The 17,277-nt window shown below is 34.1% G+C and overlaps 1 protein-coding gene across 1 annotated transcript in view; it reads right to left on the reverse strand.

Moving 5' to 3' along the window:
- The window catches only part of LOC129948377 (uncharacterized), a 282,556-nt gene that overhangs the window by 141,138 nt on the left and 124,141 nt on the right, over positions 1–17,277 (reverse strand). Inside the window, 1 exon segment of the mRNA XM_056059352.1 lies at positions 3,610–4,616. Coding sequence (XP_055915327.1) covers positions 3,610–4,123 — 514 coding nt within the window. The 5' untranslated portion in view covers positions 4,124–4,616.

A 17,277-nucleotide genomic window follows, 5' to 3' on the forward strand; every position in this document is an offset into this window, starting at 1 on the left:
CATTGTACCTTTTTTTCGAGAAACTGGACCGGCATAACATCGTTTTTTATCACCATACCTCGCTAAGCTACATAATATAAACTTTTTTTGAATTCCAACTCATTTTCCAAAAACTAGAGAAATTGTTTTGCCTTAAACGTTCATTGAACTTACTGCAAAATCTTTTTGAAGATTTTGAGCAATGTAAGAGGTACAAGACGTACCAATTTTTCTACAAGGCCTAGGAACATTTCTTCCATTGTTGAGTTCTTTCGAGTATTCCCATTGTAGGTTAAGCCTTGAGTCCTCTTAATCCTAATGTTTGACCTTGAAATGAATAGGGGTGCTCTGTGCTGCAAAGTCTTCAGACAAATTATATGGATTCTCTTTATTTACTGCAGTTTCCTCTGCTGCTAATGTACTTTCTGTATGTTTGTCCCGAATGTCATTTATTTAATCCTCATCAGGAAGATGGAATATCTAGTTCATACGCTCTTCCTACTTTCAGACTTTCCACAACCACATTCGTTTTCAAAAATGTTGTTTTAGAATTTCACCATTTTCTTGGCTCGGTCATATTATTATTTAAACTTTAGTTCAGCAATAGCTAGATTAGTTGTCTGAAAACAATAGGGTTTGAACAAAATATTTTAACATTTTATATGTTTCCTCTAAATTTATAAAAAAATATGGGATAGCGTTTTATCACCATAAGCCCTTGATATAAAATCTTTAAAGAATGATACAGTTGTTGTAGAACTTCCAAAATCTTTGAGTTTCGTTTTTTTTTCAAGATTATTGTAAATTTATTGAAAGATTTTAATGCAGTTTTAGAAGAAATTAAGAATCCGTTCAGGAATTAATATTGTCCAATTGTATTAATTTAAATTCTAAACTCTTGTGAAACTTGCAAGGAAAACTGTGTTCAAAATTGAAAGGAATCTATTCGTTCGTTTGACTCGAAATATTGGTTTGAAAAAGTATAAGGTTAGTGGCCAAATAATTTTAATGGTGATGATCGATTTTCGTAGCAAATCATCTTCAGTGATGAGGCACATTTTCACTTCAATGGATTCGTCAATAACCATAATTGCTGCCGCATTGTGGAGAAATATAATCTTGTAGTAAGTAACTGTCGAAAAACAAATGGTGCAACAAAGACTGACAAATTGGCGACGAGGATTATTGAAGAAAAAAAATATTATTCGATTTTTTTTCTTTTCAAACTCTATTTATTTATCTTTTAAGAAAATGGCGACTGACCCGACGATTTTAGAACTTTTCGAATTGCAAAGCAAACTTTTGCAATCAATCGTCAAGGAAAAAGAAGAACGCCAAGGACAAGAATTTTTGAAGGACTTTATGATCCAGCGAATGGACTGACTTTTGAATCTTGGTACAGTCGTTTTAAAACGTACTCATTGTCGATGGGCAACCCTTGAAGAAATAAAAATAAATTAAATAAATTTGGTGGCGCAACAGTCAGTTTTAGAACTAGGTCCTAGTGACTGCCAACTCTTAACCATTCCTGTGTGCGAGTACTGTTGTCAGGGATGGAGGGGACCTACAGTTTTAAGCCGAATCCGAACGGCAAATTTGAGAAAGCACTTTTCATGACTAGAATTACTCTTGGAGAATTTGTCAATTCCTCGAGAAAGGCAGTACCCGTGAAAAACAACTTTTGGTGGCATAGTCAGGGATCGAAACCACGACCTCTCGCATGACAGTCCAACGCAATAACCATCAAGCCACGGGTACGCTTGAAGAAATATGCCAATTTATTTTCCGAAAAAAGTTAAGGCTACTGATTTTAAGGAGTTAATTGAATATGTACATTTGTGTTTGTTTCAGCTGTCTTCAAACATCGAAACCTAAAACAGATGATTAGGTTACCCACGCATCATCGGTTAACAAAAATTGTGGAGATTTTTGATCTTTCGATCGATCAGTTCAAATTTGTTATTTAATACTGGACTACTAGTTGCAGAAGATTCTGAAATTCGAACAAGATTATTAGCACCGCTTGAAGATGAAGAAAAAGCAAAAACCAATGCAATAGACAAATTCATTTCTGAAGCTCATCGATACACCAATCTCAAAAAGGATACGATCTTTTCTGAGCAATGCAATTGAAACTGCTGTGAATTGTATTGAGCATTCAAGCAAGCGTAAATATATCACAGTTGTTATCAATGATGAACCTAATGCTAAACACATTAGGGATACACCTATAAAGCTTCAAATAGACACAGCATCTGATATCAGCATCATTAATCAATCATTGTGGAACAAATAAGGTATTCCAGGGTCATGCTTAAGGCAAAAACGCAAGAGTGCAAATTGATCGCTAATTTCACTTGTAAGCCAGGGAAAGTTTTTCGTAACTGACATTAACCTGAATTTGATCGGGATGGATTTATGTCACAATTTCAATCTTTGGGATAAACCTCTTAGCAATGTGTGTTGCAAGATTAGACACACTCCACACAATCGTGATGCAGCCATTGCAAGTATTCGTCAGGAGTACAAGGTTTTATTCAGTGATGAACCAGCATGCGTCAAGTTCAGAGTTTACCTTCTTCTCGAGCCAGGTGCAATTTCTATCCTTAAAGCAAAGGGACATAAAATTGATTGAAAAACAACTGAAGTGTCATCATAACACCAGTTGACTTTCTGGAATGAACAGCGGCAATTGCAGCATTACAAAAAAATGGTTAAATCAGAATTTGCGGAGATTACTCTTCTGGCCTTAACGATGTTCTAGAACCACATCAGTATCCTCGTCCAGTTCCAGACGACATATTTGCAACAGAAATATTTTCAGTTATATCCCTTTCGCTTTATCTGACGCTTATTTCCAAATTCCAGATTAAGCTGAGTCAAGAAAATTTCTGCCTATAAACACACACCTTTGTTCGGATGTTGTCTGACCAGAATAGCGCAGCCACAAAGAATTGTGTACATTGAAATCGTAACAACGATCTCCCTGTGCGGAAAATGGGATACAATTCTCTGGATAGAGTCGGACAGCGCATCGAATTCATTAGAAGTCAAATTGCTATCCAGACTTGGGCTACGATAAATATAACATGCTTCAGCGTCATCAAAAATTTGGAACATTGGATGGAAGTGTGTCGTTTGGATGATATTTTATTCCATAAAAAGGAAAATGTCCTTAATAATTTTTAATTTGGGATACAAGCAGAAAAGATCACATTTTTGAAAGACTTGTGGATTTCAGTATGGAAAATGGTTTCTTAAATTTATTTTGCTGCATAGGAAAAATGTGTGTGTGGGTGTTGCAGACGATTGGGTTTTCAAAACTAGCAATATTTTCTTCGGAGTTGTGTTTTTGACTGTCACTAGATTTATGCTCTGTTTAGTTTGCGATTTCCTGAACAAAATTTGCAAACATTTATTTCAAAAATAATTTTTCGGTCTGTGCCAATTTTTTAAACTATACTTGAATGAAAAAACTGCATCATTTAAATACTTTAAGTTCATAGGTACAAAGGTTCAAGTTGAATTAAAAAGGCATTTATTTTATAATTGAAATTTTAAGAAAAATAAAAAGCAACAATTTGACTTGTATAACTTTAATAATAATAATAAGAAATATGGAAATCTTACCATTTGTCGTCGAGGAACCCTGAAATAGGCCTCTGACATAGTTAACTAATCTCCTCAATATCGGTCGATGTTTATGCCGTGCCTTCCGCTGGCCTTGTTCAACGTCATCTGATTTAATTGATTTATTCGCATCGACGGTTATTTCAATATTACTATGCGATCCAGGAACGATAAGTGCATCACTACTGCTAGTACCAGGACGACAAAGCGCCGTATTACTGGTGCTTTGCTGATGATGGGTATTTTGAGCCGAAACACTGCCGCTTATGACTCCGCGACTGATAGTTGCAGCTCCAGAATTACTGCCGCCATTACTGCAATGTGGCAGCGTCGTCGATCCGCGATATATCAAATCGTTTTGATCGGAAATCTGCCGCAAGGCATGTAATCCAGCACTCGATGTGCTGGTGCTGGCTATGCATATATTATTGCCACTTCCGCCGGTATTATCACCACCACCGCCGCCACCGCCATATGAAGTGGGATGCCTTTGTTGAAGTTGCGGGCCCGCCATTTGATATATATATATATTTTTGTTTTAACTAAATAAATATGACAGCACTTAAACTGTCACTAATTTCTTTTCTTATTTTATTTTTATTTTAATAATTTGACACTATTGTTTCCAAAAAACAACATGATTTAAAATTTAATTTTGAATTTTTTTATCGTAACCCATTAACAACACAGGATAAACTATTTAACCAGTCTTCTGGTGACCGGTTGGAAAATTGAGTTGATTTCTTGTAAAAAACAGGAAGTCTTATGATTCGCCATTTTGTTTCATTATCTTTAAAACAACTGTAAAATTAATTTTCTATCTTAAATGTAAAAATAAAAAATAAATGCAAAATAAAAACTTAAAATAAATCACTTCACTTATTTGTATGTGAATTTTTTTTCTTTAACTTTTGCTGTAAAATTATTTTTTTTTTTTAATTTGGCTTTGATTTTAGTATTTTTTAGATTGAAGCAGCTGCTGTTTTGAGTATATGACGTAGCAAAATCTGTAAGATAAAAAGCAACAAAAAGAAAGAAAAATTGTTAGTAAAAACATTCAGGAGTAGTGCAAGCATTTTAGGCATTTCAAAATACTTGGTTAAATTCTTTACACTCATTCACACAAAATCAATAATATTTTTATTTACTACTATAAAAATATAATTGCGATTCAAAAAATTGCAAAATTTGAACACGAGGAAAGTTCTAATAAAAATTGTTTGCATATTGACTTTAGATTCTTGCCATACGGTTATTTTTTTTATTTCGTTAGTCTTTAAAATTGTATTGTGTTTTAAACACGAAAATAAATACTGATCCATTTTTTAAAACATATGTTTGAAAGTATTATGTGCAAAAAAAATTTCAAAATATCAAAAGTTTTAAGCCAATAAAATGCTATTTGCAAATGATTTCGATATTTGTTTAAGTTTCGAGGATAAGGCAAATTTTGAACTTTGTGCGTAGTTTCAAACATTTTAAATTAAATAAAACTGAACAATTAAAGGAGTTGTTTGCGTGTTGCTTTTGTTTTGTATGTGAAAATATTTGTTTTAAAAGCGCGAATGCAACAAAAACAATTTCTTTGTTCGACTATAAAAGGTTGGAAGTTTTTGACAGAAGGCATCAGTTTCTTCTTTTAGATCAATCAAAAAACAATGTACAACCAAGTCGTAGTCGTTTTAGTTGCCGTCTTCGGACTCATCGCAATGATTGAAGCCAACCCACAACCCCAACCTGAACCTCAACCAGAACCAATTCTTGATGCATTGCTTGGTGCACTTGGCTTGGGGCGTTAATAAATAATTGCTTCTTCAATGTTTAGCAAATGTTGTTCCTAATAAAGCGTTAAAAATATAACCAGAGCTTTTTAATTTTATAATTCTGACTTTTTTAGGGTGAAATGAAGTAAGTAGATTGTACGAAGTTAATACAAAGTTGGTAATTTCGATATTAACAATGGACGATAACTTTTCCAATCTTTGGAGTTAAATGAAATTCACTTTGTTCCAATCACATTCGTGAGTTTTTTGTTTATAAATGAGAGAAACAGATAATTAGAACATATTTAAAAAAATAAATACCTATTACAAAACATAAATAAAAAGTGAATTCATAGAAGATTTCGTTGACGAGTTTTCGAAGAATGATTTTCGAAAAACATTCGACAAAATACATTTGTCCGAATTATGTTTCTGTTGATTAAAATGGTATGAGGCAAAAAAAAGTGTCCTGATTTGAAAATTCTTTTTATAATTGAATACAAAAGTCAACACTATGAAAAATTGTTACAAATTGTTTTATTAGAACTATTAAAAAAGATTACGTTTTTTAAAGTAATGAATATTTTCAAGGTTTGTAGGAAGTTCGTACCTAATTGATGGAATAGTATAACCAAGTTGTCGTGTTCCGTAGTTGTATATCATTGGACTTTTAAGTAGGCACTGCTTTCGTCTTCTCGTGTTCACACTACGTAAAATAACTTACTGGACAATTGAATTCCATAAAACAGAACAATTGATTATTAGACTGAGTTTTTCAAAATTTTTAATTTAAATTTAAAAGAACTACTTGGTTACAAACCACGAGACAAATATTGGACATTTATACCCAATACAGTCAATGTAAGAATTAAAAAAAAAAAGGAAAAAGTACCAAATGAGGGATTCCAATCGATTGAAATAGGCCATGTCTTACAAGACGTTTAACGAAGTTGTCATACATCTTGAGTTTCTCTCTGTTTGGGAGGTTTTTGTAGTCCTCTCTTGAACTTGTTCATTTTTATAGATGCTTTACTTAGTAAGGGGAATCCTTAAAATATTTTCAAGGAAGTTGTTAAAAGTTAAAAAAGGCAATATTATTACTGCCCGAGTGGCTTCACGGCAAAATTTTATCAACCATTCGAATAATTCAAGCTTCCGCTCAAACTAATAGGACTAAGGAATTAATTAATTCAGTAATCGGTTGTTCAGTACACTAAATAAATTCGTTGAATAATCGAATAATTCTTTCTATAATCATGAAACGGAATTGCTGAACGTTGGACATTTTTAGGCCTCTCAATTTACAATTTTACGGTAACATTAGAAAAATTCTCCTTCTCGTAAAGGACATAGTACGAAATTTTCGGCAACTTTCTCTTAAAGTCATAAATGAGCTTAAACTTAAAGCGGACAATAATAACTTATTCACATTCCTTTTTTCTTCCAAAAATGCATACAAATCCTTCAAAAACTTATCAAAAATCCTTACACTGCAATGTTTCACAAAATACACTTTAAAAACTCGAAACTCCTAAGAAAACTGTATTATTCATTACCGATATTAATTAATCTCCTTCATCATTTATAGTTGCATTGTTCTAGCGATTCGAATATTAAGATCATGCTTTAAATTCTTGAACACCATACAAACTTAAATGTAATTATTTCCAAGTTACCAAATGGTTATTTCCAGTCTTGACAGATTGTGCGATGTATCAAAAAAGTTCGAAATTTATTTTGAAATGTATTTTTACAGTATCTCAATTTCTTGCTTCCAATAAAATGTCGAAAAAATATACAAGATTTCGTAGCTCAAAAAATAAATTGTTAACTAGGCTAAGAGTTTTATCCTAACCTAAACCAATAACAGACGACAATTTTGTGGAAATTCCACTGGCGAACCAACATTTTTAAAGCTAAGTTAATATGTTCTTAAAGAGCTTTTTCTTACGCAAACTCAAGACTGACCAAAAGTCGTTCAAACTTTAAATTTGTGCATCATTTTATTAGAATTACTATTCAATCAAAAGTTAGGAAAATGTTTTGCAATAAATTCGAGCCCAGTCCAAATATACTTGAAGCCTTCAATTCTTTTTTACGAGTTATTTCCCAATGAGGATGAAGAAGTTACTTCGTTCTTTAAAAGATTAGCTAGTAATCAATTTATTATTAAAACTTTTCCATGTCCAACAATAAATAATTTTTATTAAATTTAGACCTGATACAATATATAAAGGAATTGGGGACTCTTAACTTCAGGCCCACAAAAGTGTTTTCAAAAATTACAGTGCTGGATAAAAGTTGCGTTTCTGACCCTTCAACGTCATTCATTGTATTAAAGGACATATTTCATAATCTTCGGTTTTAACTCAAAAATAAATTTCACTAATTTCCTCAACAAAATGAGTTTCAAACACATTTTCTAAACTAAAAGAAGGTAGTTTTATTTTTAAAAGTGTTATGTTTATTCTTAAAACTTTTGTTTCTATCAAATTTCAATTTCACCTTAATCTTGATATTGAACGTCGAGTTTTTAAGTTAGTGAGAGTCTTGTGTACATTGAACTGAACATGCACAACGCATACCCAATTTAAACATGAACATTTTTGAGCATACAAGTATCTATTTATTTTGTTTATAAACATTTGCACACTTATCCAAACAATATCGATAACTTATTTGCAAAACGTTTCTAGCCTTCGATTTGTTCTGCAGTTCAAGATCCAGATCCAGACTTGGACCCAGACCCAGAAACGGCAATTCAAACTCTTTTCACATTTACAGATTTTAAAATATAGATCAAACAAAACTGAACAAATTAAGGCGTTGTTTGCGTGTTGCTTTTGTTTTGTATGTGAAAATATTTGTTTTAAAAGCGCGAATGCAACAAAAACAATTTCGTTGGTCGACTATAAAAGGTTGGAGGTTTTTGACAGAAGGCATCAGTTTCTTCTTTTAGATCAATCAAAAAACAATGTACAACCAAGTCGTAGTCGTTTTAGTTGCCGTCTTCGGACTCATCGCAATGATTGAAGCCAACCCACAACCCCAACCTGAACCTCAACCAGAACCAATTCTTGATGCATTGCTTGGTGCACTTGGCTTGGGGCGTTAATAAATAATTGCTTCTTCAATGTTTAGCAAATGTTGTTCCTAATAAAGCGTTAAAAATATAACCAGAGCTTTTTAATTTTATAATTCTGACTTTTTAAGGGTGAAATGAAGTAAGTAGATTGTACGAACTTAATACAAAGTTGGTACTTAGGTTGTAAGGTAAGGATGCACAAATTTAAGGTTTAGCTTTAAACGACTTTTGGTCAGTGTTGTCTTTGTATAAGAAAAAAAAGGAAGGTATGTTTATCTTTTTATATGTGTACAAAATTTAACATGCATACAAATGTTTTATTTCAATATAAGTGGTCAATAATTTTGTAAATAGCTTTTTAATTGCGTTTAGTATCAATCAACAAATGTATTTATTAAAAAAAAAGATTTAAACAAACTGCAAGAAAGGTTTAGGCCTCAAAATTAAAAATCATTATTGTTTATTATCTGTTATTTCACAACAATACAATACCTAAATATTTACTTGCCTATAATAGTTGAAGTTATAATTTCCTAATAAAATCCTCAAATCATCAAAAATATAAAATCTCAACCAAGAATATAAAATTCCTACACGAAATCGCAATTCACCTGCTTTTGTCTTATCATCTTTGTATAGAAAGTCTACCGTTTTGCGTGTGTTAAAATATAACCAAACCAAAATACAAACACAAAGAAACAAATGTGTATTTCTTTCTCACTCAGACTTTCGTTAATGCACTATAGTCTTTCTCTATTGCAAATTATTACATTTATAAGTCTCCCGACTGCAATGGATTTCTCCATGAATGTCTTCGCTAGACGTTCCACACAAAATATATAGATGCCGCCCTATTCGACTTCCACCATGAGAGTGCTATGGTTTTCATATACAAATACGTAATATCTTTGTATAAGGGAATTATAACTTGAAGGCAAGCAAATAATATGTAGGTATTGTATTGTTATGAAATAACAGATATTAAATAATTTTTTGTTAAATTTGATCGCCTAAACCTTTCTTACAGTTGGTTTTCAAATCGAGCATAAAGAAGTTTAAATCTTCAAAGTCTAAGAACGATGTTGTTTTTAATAAATACATTAATTGATTGATCTTGAAAAGCTGGTTACATAATTATTGACAACTTATAGTGAAATAAAATATTTTGATGCGTGTTTAATTTTATAAACATATAAAAAGATAGTAACCATACCTCCCTTTTATCGCATAATTTAAGGAAATTTTAGCTTGGACGTTTTTTAATGGTAGTAAATTTCTTAAATAAGATGAGGAACTTTTAAAATCTTTTGTTTAACAAACTAATACAAATAATTGAGTTTATAAAAAACCTAGGTAGTTATAACTTCCGGTCAAAAAAGTGTTTCAAGGATAAATTTGGAGACACTTTTACTTAAGTTCTTATGATATTATGCTATATGTAGGTATTTATTATAATCTATCTACAATATTAAGTTATCAAGAATGTAAGGAAATACTTTCTTCTATTTTAGTAAACCTACCCTGGCCCATAGATTTCATATACAAAGGTTTCATCCCAAGACACAACTTATCCTAGAACAACTCATTCCGGAAATGAAAAATGCTTGTAAGCCTACTTAACGAAAACAATTAGTTTGAGTATTCAACTAGTTCGTTTAAAGCTTTTTCCTTTGGATAGCTTTATTTTAATTTCATATTAGAAGAACCAGGATGAAAAATAAATTATCTGAAGATAAGAAAGAGGCAGAGCATGCATGTTTATATTTAAATAAGGTGTCTAAAACGAATACAGAATAGTTCATTGGCGTGCTCAGCTTTATGCAAATTGATAGATAAAGACATGTTTATGATCATAATGAAGGAATGTTATTGGTACGTAGAAGATACTTTCTACAATCCAATCACATTCCTTCTTAAGTTAAAAAAAAAAAACAACATACGAAAAGGTACAAGAAATTGCTATTTTTGGGTAGTTTACAGTCAGGCTCTGTGTGTTTTGGATTTTAGTTATGAAGTGACACGTAAGCAGTATTATAGAGGTTGTACATAATATGTGCCAATATAGGTACAATGTGTATACGTCGAACATTCTAATAGAAAATACACATACTCTTTCTGGCCCGTTTCTTTAACTATGACTTAGTATTTGTTCTTGTGTATAGGTGACCGTTTTTGAGATATAGAATTTTGAAAAAGCATTTTTAAAAGAAGCCAAGTTAAAAAATGTAATTTTAGAGAAAATTTAAAAAATCTATCGGTTTGTTTTTGAGAAAATTCGAATTTTCGTTTTTTGACCAAAGAAATTGTATGGGGCCACTGTTAGTTTTGATCTTAAAAAAAACGCCTTACGTGAATCTGCTCAAAACCTTAAGTTCCAAGTTTGAACTCAATTGACCCAATAGCTTAGGCTGTAGGAGCATGGACATACATACAGAACGACGGAATCACGGGACCCACTTTTTTCGACTTCTCTGGCTTCGTAATATCATGTTTGATTAAAATCTCGAGTTCGCAATTTTGCACGAATGCAAAACTTGCCATATAGTTCCTATATGTCGCAAGTAAAAATGCATTTTTATTTTGAAAAGTGTTATGTTAATCACTCAAACTCGGCAAGAAGTCCTAGACATAACTCTTGTCTCAGATACTATACACCATACGATCTTTGACTGGAAAGTATCTCATTCTCTGATGATAGATGCATCCAGTTCAATATTAATGTTTATGAAAACCCTAGTCCATTGACTTTTCGAAATTATCGGCAAACTGACTGGTTTTCATACAGGATCTCATTACAAAGTTTACTAAGACCTGGACTATCTAGTCCTTCCTCTAACGCTAATGAACTTGACAACAAAGTCAATGACTTCACCTCAGCTATACACATAAGAGAATTCTTACAAAAAATCCCTAAGAATTTACAAGAAGACACTAAGGAAATCTAAGTGATCTTCTTGGCTGTCCTGCCGTGGCACGATAGAAGAGACTTTTAAAGCCTCTAGGTTACGGACAATTCTATTAACTAATCCAGCGATGCCAAGCTACTTAAAAAATACAGACGGCTCCTGGACAAATTCAAGTAATGAATCGCTGAACTTACTACTGGATACTCATTTTCCTGGTAGTTCTCTTACTGAAACTTGCAACGGTTATATAAGTTCAAGTCCCAATACAACATATCCACAAGGTCTGACCACAAGGGACAAGCTATAATGGGCTCTCAAAAGCTTAAATCTGCAGGACCAGACGGAATACTACCAGACGAGCTACAAAAGATTTTTACAAGCCGTCCTTAGCTGGTTATGAACCTCGGCATGAAGAGAAGTTTAAATTGTTTTATACCCAAAGCAGATAAATGCTCGCAAGTCAATCCTAAAAATCTACGACCTATAAGTCTATCATCATTCCTTCTTAAGACCTTGGAAAGATTGATTGCTATCCATTTAAGGGCAAGTATTGATACAAGACTTCTGTCTTCGTCTCAACATGCCTACTGTAAAGGTAAGTTGAAGGAAATAGCGTTACACACCTTAGTACGTCGAATATTTCTTCCATCATAATGAGTTAACTATGGTTGCTTTCCTTGACATCGAAGGTGCTTTAACAACGAGGACACATCTGAACTAACATCTCTAAATGTAGAGAGTTCGCTTCGGGAGTTAATTCATTTAATGCGGACTAGCAGAATAATTATCTCAAAACTGTGCAACTCTTATGGCAGACAATGCGTTAGTAGGACACCGCAAGATGGTGTTCTATCCCCTCTCCTATGGAACCGAAATCTTTACTAGTCTGGATGCGGAGGGTTCCAGAATGATAGCCTATGCGGACGACGTTGCTATAGCAGTTTTAGAAAAGCATCTTAACACTTTAAAAGAACTCTTACAAAATGCCTTAGACAGACTAATTCTTTGGGCTGATCGGTGTGGACTGAGTGTTAACCCACACAAAACCAATTTAGTTTTATTTTCGAGGAGATACAAAATTCCATTTGTCAACCCTCCTTATATTAAAGGAACACAATTAAAACTATTAGACGAGGCTTAATACCTAGGTCTTGTCTTAGCTAAAAAACTAAATTGAGAGCGCAACGTACAGAAAAGAGTCAAATGAGCTACTGAAGCTCACTTTTCTTGCAAAAAAGCAGCAGAGGTTTACAACACAGAATCACGCATTGGTTATACCCATCGGTAATCAGACCGATTTTAACGTACGGTATGGCAGTATGGTGGACTGCTTTAGAGAAAGGTATAAACAGGGATAAGCTAAATAAAGTCCAACGTTCAACTTGCCTATGTATAAGCGGATCGCTTTGCACGACCCCATCTGCGGCACTAGACACCTTACTCTACTTAACACCTCTTGACATATTTAGCAAACAAATTGCTGTAAGATCTGCTATTCACCTCAAAGCTTCGTTGAAATGGACTAACATCAACATTGTCCACTAATAATTCTTAAGTATTAAGAATCAATTCCAAAGAACGCAGACTACACCATCCCCCAAAAACAAAAGGAGGGGTTGGTGGAGGTGTGTACTATAAACGCCTTCCCAATAATTGTAGCGTGTTCCAGGCAGAACTTTTGGCGATAAAAGATGTCTTGTCCTGGCTTAAAGAAAACGTGATGTCAGGTTGCTATCAAATCATATAGGCTTGATAATAGGTGTCATAACCAGACACTGTCTAACAGGAAAGCACACCACGCGACTAGGCGTATTCTCAAATGACTTTTGCTGGAGCTGTATATACGAGGAAGAGGAGGAAACAATTCTTCATCTTCTAAATTTAAACGATCTAATCAGCCTCTCACGTTTCGTAAAGGACTCTCAAACTAGTTCCATGGAGCTTAAGAGGAAGCCTTAAATTCATGTGGTATCACAATGGGCCATTAAATTGGCCTAGGTGTGTCCGTTTACATCTTGAACAGTCATTTTAACCTAACCTCACCGATGTTAATTCTTAAAACTTTTGTTTCTATCAAATTTCAATTTCACCTTAATCTTGATGTTGAACGTCGAGTGTTTAAGTTAGTGAGAGTCTTGTACTACTCTTGAACTGAACATGCACAACGCATACCCAATTTAAACATGAACATTTTTGAGCATACAAGTATCTATTTATTTTGTTTATAAACATTTGCACACTTATCCAAACAATATCGATAACTTATTTGCAAAACGTTTCTAGCCTTCGATTTGTTCTGCAGTTCAAGATCCAGATCCAGACTTGGACCCAGACCCAGAAACGGCAATTCAAACTCTTTTCACATTTACAGATTTTAAAATATAGATCAAACAAAACTGAACAAATTAAGGCGTAGTTTGCGTGTTGCTTTTGTTTTGTATGTGAAAATATTTGTTTTAATAGCGCGAATGCAACAAAAACAATTTCGTTGGTCGACTATAAAAGGTTGGAGGTTTTTGACAGAAGGCATCAGTTTCTTCTTTTAGATCAATCAAAAAACAATGTACAACCAAGTCGTAGTCGTTTTAGTTGCCGTCTTCGGACTCATCGCAATGATTGAAGCCAACCCACAACCCCAACCTGAACCTCAACCAGAACCAATTCTTAGTTCAGTGCTTGGTTTACTTGGCTTGGGGGGTAAATAAATAATTGCTTCTTCAATGTTAAGCAAATGTTGTTCCTAATAAAGCGTTAAAAATATAACCAGAGCTTTTTAATTTTATAATTCTGAATTTTTTAGGGTGAAATGAAGTAAGTAGATTGTACGAAGTTAATAAAAAGTTGGTAGTTTCACTAATGGCAATGGATGATAACTTTTCCAATCTTTGAAGTTAAATGAGATTTACTTTGTTCCAATCACATTCGGGAGTTTTTTGTTCATAAACGAGAGAAACACGTAAAGATTTGGTTGGTGTCAAAAATCGAGACTAAAGTTACGTCAAATATAAAAAAGAGGCTGGGATGCGACCCACACTGATAACTTCCCATCCCGTCGGTCAATTTGTCTTGCTTAAAAGTTTGTCTATATGTACTCGTATCAATTTTTACCAAATTTGCGTCCTATTTTGTGTAGATTTTATTTTTTATGAAAAAACGGACTGTTGGATTTTTATATAAAAATTACTGAATATCGAAAACAATATTTTCTGTGAAATAAATTGAGTTTTAAGCCAATATTTTAATGTTTTGAAAAGCTATTTGAGTCGAAAGCAAATTTTTACGAAGTTTTAGTATTGTTTTTTTTAGAGTTTTAGTTTTTGTAAAAAAAACTGTCAATTCGATTTTTTAAAAATTTTACCAAATGTTGAAAACAATATTTCTTATGAGATAAAATTACTTTGAAGCCAATATTTCAAAGTTTTGAAAAGATATTTGAGTCGAAAATCAATTTTTACCAACTTTTATAAATACTGATAGCTGTTCAGTCTCCTCGATGCAAGTACCACTTATGGATAGTGGCATTGGGGAAGGGCTACGCTTTTGCGACAGTAGACAGCATGGAGTTTTCGAAGCATTAAATTCTACACGGTTTTTGATTCCCCATTGAACAATTCTGTCAAGATCTGAATTTAATGAGCTTATCATACGCTGCCGTTAGTAGTCCACATCTGAAGAACAAGAATGAGAATCTAAAAACGAATATGAAAAGCTGAGGGTACTGTCATCCGCGAAACAATTTAGTGGGTAAGAAGTTTCAGACAAAAGATCATTTATAAGAATGAGGAAGAGCGTCGGAGACAAAACGGAGCCCTGGGGCACACCAGCGTTTATTTTGTGGATATCAGATTTGAACCCGTCCAATACTACTTGAATTGAACGGTCCGAAAGGTAATTTCTAATCCAACCAAGAAAGGATTCATAAATACCAAATGCACGCAATTTCGATAAGAGAGCTTGATGCCAAACTCTATCAAATGTTTTTGAAATATCAAGTGCAATAATCTTACTTTCTCCAAAACGAAGTAAAGATTTGTTCAAATGTTCGGTAAGATAAACCATGAGATTACCAGTGGACCTATGCAACGAAAGCCATACTGCCGGTCATTAAGAAGCGTTCGTTCTTCAAGATATTTCTTAAGCTGAAAATTGATCAGCGTTTCCATGACCTTGCAAAGGAGGGATGTAAGTGCAATTGGACGATAGTTGGATGGTGAATATGATTCGCCTTTTTTAGGGACAGGCTGGACAAATGCAGTTTTTCATCCACTCGGAAAGAGACCTGTAGAATAGGACAGATGGAAAAGCTTACGCAGTGGATTTGCCAGCGTTGAAGAACACCTCATTAGAACAATAGCGGGGATACTATCTGGGCCAGCGGATTTGGGAATGTCAAGATTTGTAAGTACTCTAGTAACTGAACAAGTGCGAAAGAAGATTCGTCCTATAGAATCGTTAACGCTTTCAAGTACAGGCGGAGTCATGTCACTCACTGGCAGCATCGAATTAACAGCACACTGTGCTGCAAGCAAATTGGCTTTATCAATCGAGCTTACACAGGGAGTGTCATTGGAAACAAGTGTCGAAACCGATGAAGACGTAGTGTTACGCACATTTTTTACAAATGACCAGACATTTTTACTACCATTGGGACATTGTAGTATTTTTTGCCGTAATTTCTGGTGATGCAAAAATTTAATGCGTCGTATATGTATGTTACAGGTCTTTCTAGCTTGTTTGAACTTATTCCGGTTTTCCTCAGTTGGGTTGGCTTTGTAATTCCGGAGCTCGAATCAAACCATGAGTTTTCATAATCATATCTGCACTGGGATCCACGTCACTATTGAGGAAGCATAGTGACCAGTTAGAGTTCCTGAAGAATTCATTGAGACCGTCCCAGTTGGCTTCCTCATATTGCCAAACGGTTCTCGTAGGGGTTTTAACTTTTACTGGCGTTTTTTGGCATGGGAAACTTGCAGATATGACAAAATGGTCTGAGGTTATTTATTAGGATCAGAAGTAAGAAACAGGTCTAGAGTGTTGGCGGATTGACCTGCAACGTCAGGACTCCGAGTTGGCTCGTCAACTAACTGAGTCAGGTGGTTTAACTCAGCAAAAATCTCGACATACCTTCCTTCGGATGTTGTCTAACCCGAATAACTCAGCCACGAAGAATTGTGTACATTGGAATCGCCCGTGACAACGATCTCACTGCGCAGAAAATGGGATACAATTCTCTGGATAGAGTCGGATAGCGAGTCGAATTCGTTTGAAGTCGAATTACTATCCAAACTTGGGCTGCGATAAATAAAACAAGTATGAATGATGCGCCTTTGAACAGTTAATTTGAACCATATATACCTAATTAAAATATGTATTAATGCATTGGGCATACTGTTGTAGAAGCTGGTAGGCAACATCATTACGGACGTAAACGGCTAGACCATGGTGAGAAAAGAATAACGGCACTAAGCTATAACCATGAAGGTTAAACTCCGTATGATCGGTATTTTTGCCAACCTGTTTAAAACAGTATGGACGTATACAGAACACAACTTTTTTCGTAGCCACCGAATGTTGCTATATTCAACACAAAACTTACCAGCCATCACAATACACAAAAACACAAAAAAAAACACCAAAGCAAGACAGTTATCTGTGCAGAAAAGTTATTTTGATCACTAAAACTTCACAGTTGCAATTATCCATTAGTGGTTATCACTCTGATCCGCTCCTGCACATCAACAAAAATTTATCAGAAATTTGTCTTGCATTACTTACATAGTCTTTTGCTACACTGCATGACGTAGCAGACAGTGCGCGCAGCAGCTATGCCAGTAACTGTGAGAAAAGTTAGAATTTGCAGAGCGGGGAAGGCAGGGAGCACATTAGGAACTCTCTGTGTTGTTTTTATTTT

The sequence above is a fragment of the Eupeodes corollae genome, chromosome 2 (genome assembly GCF_945859685.1).
Source record: "Eupeodes corollae chromosome 2, idEupCoro1.1, whole genome shotgun sequence".
NCBI lineage: Eukaryota > Metazoa > Arthropoda > Insecta > Diptera > Syrphidae > Eupeodes > Eupeodes corollae.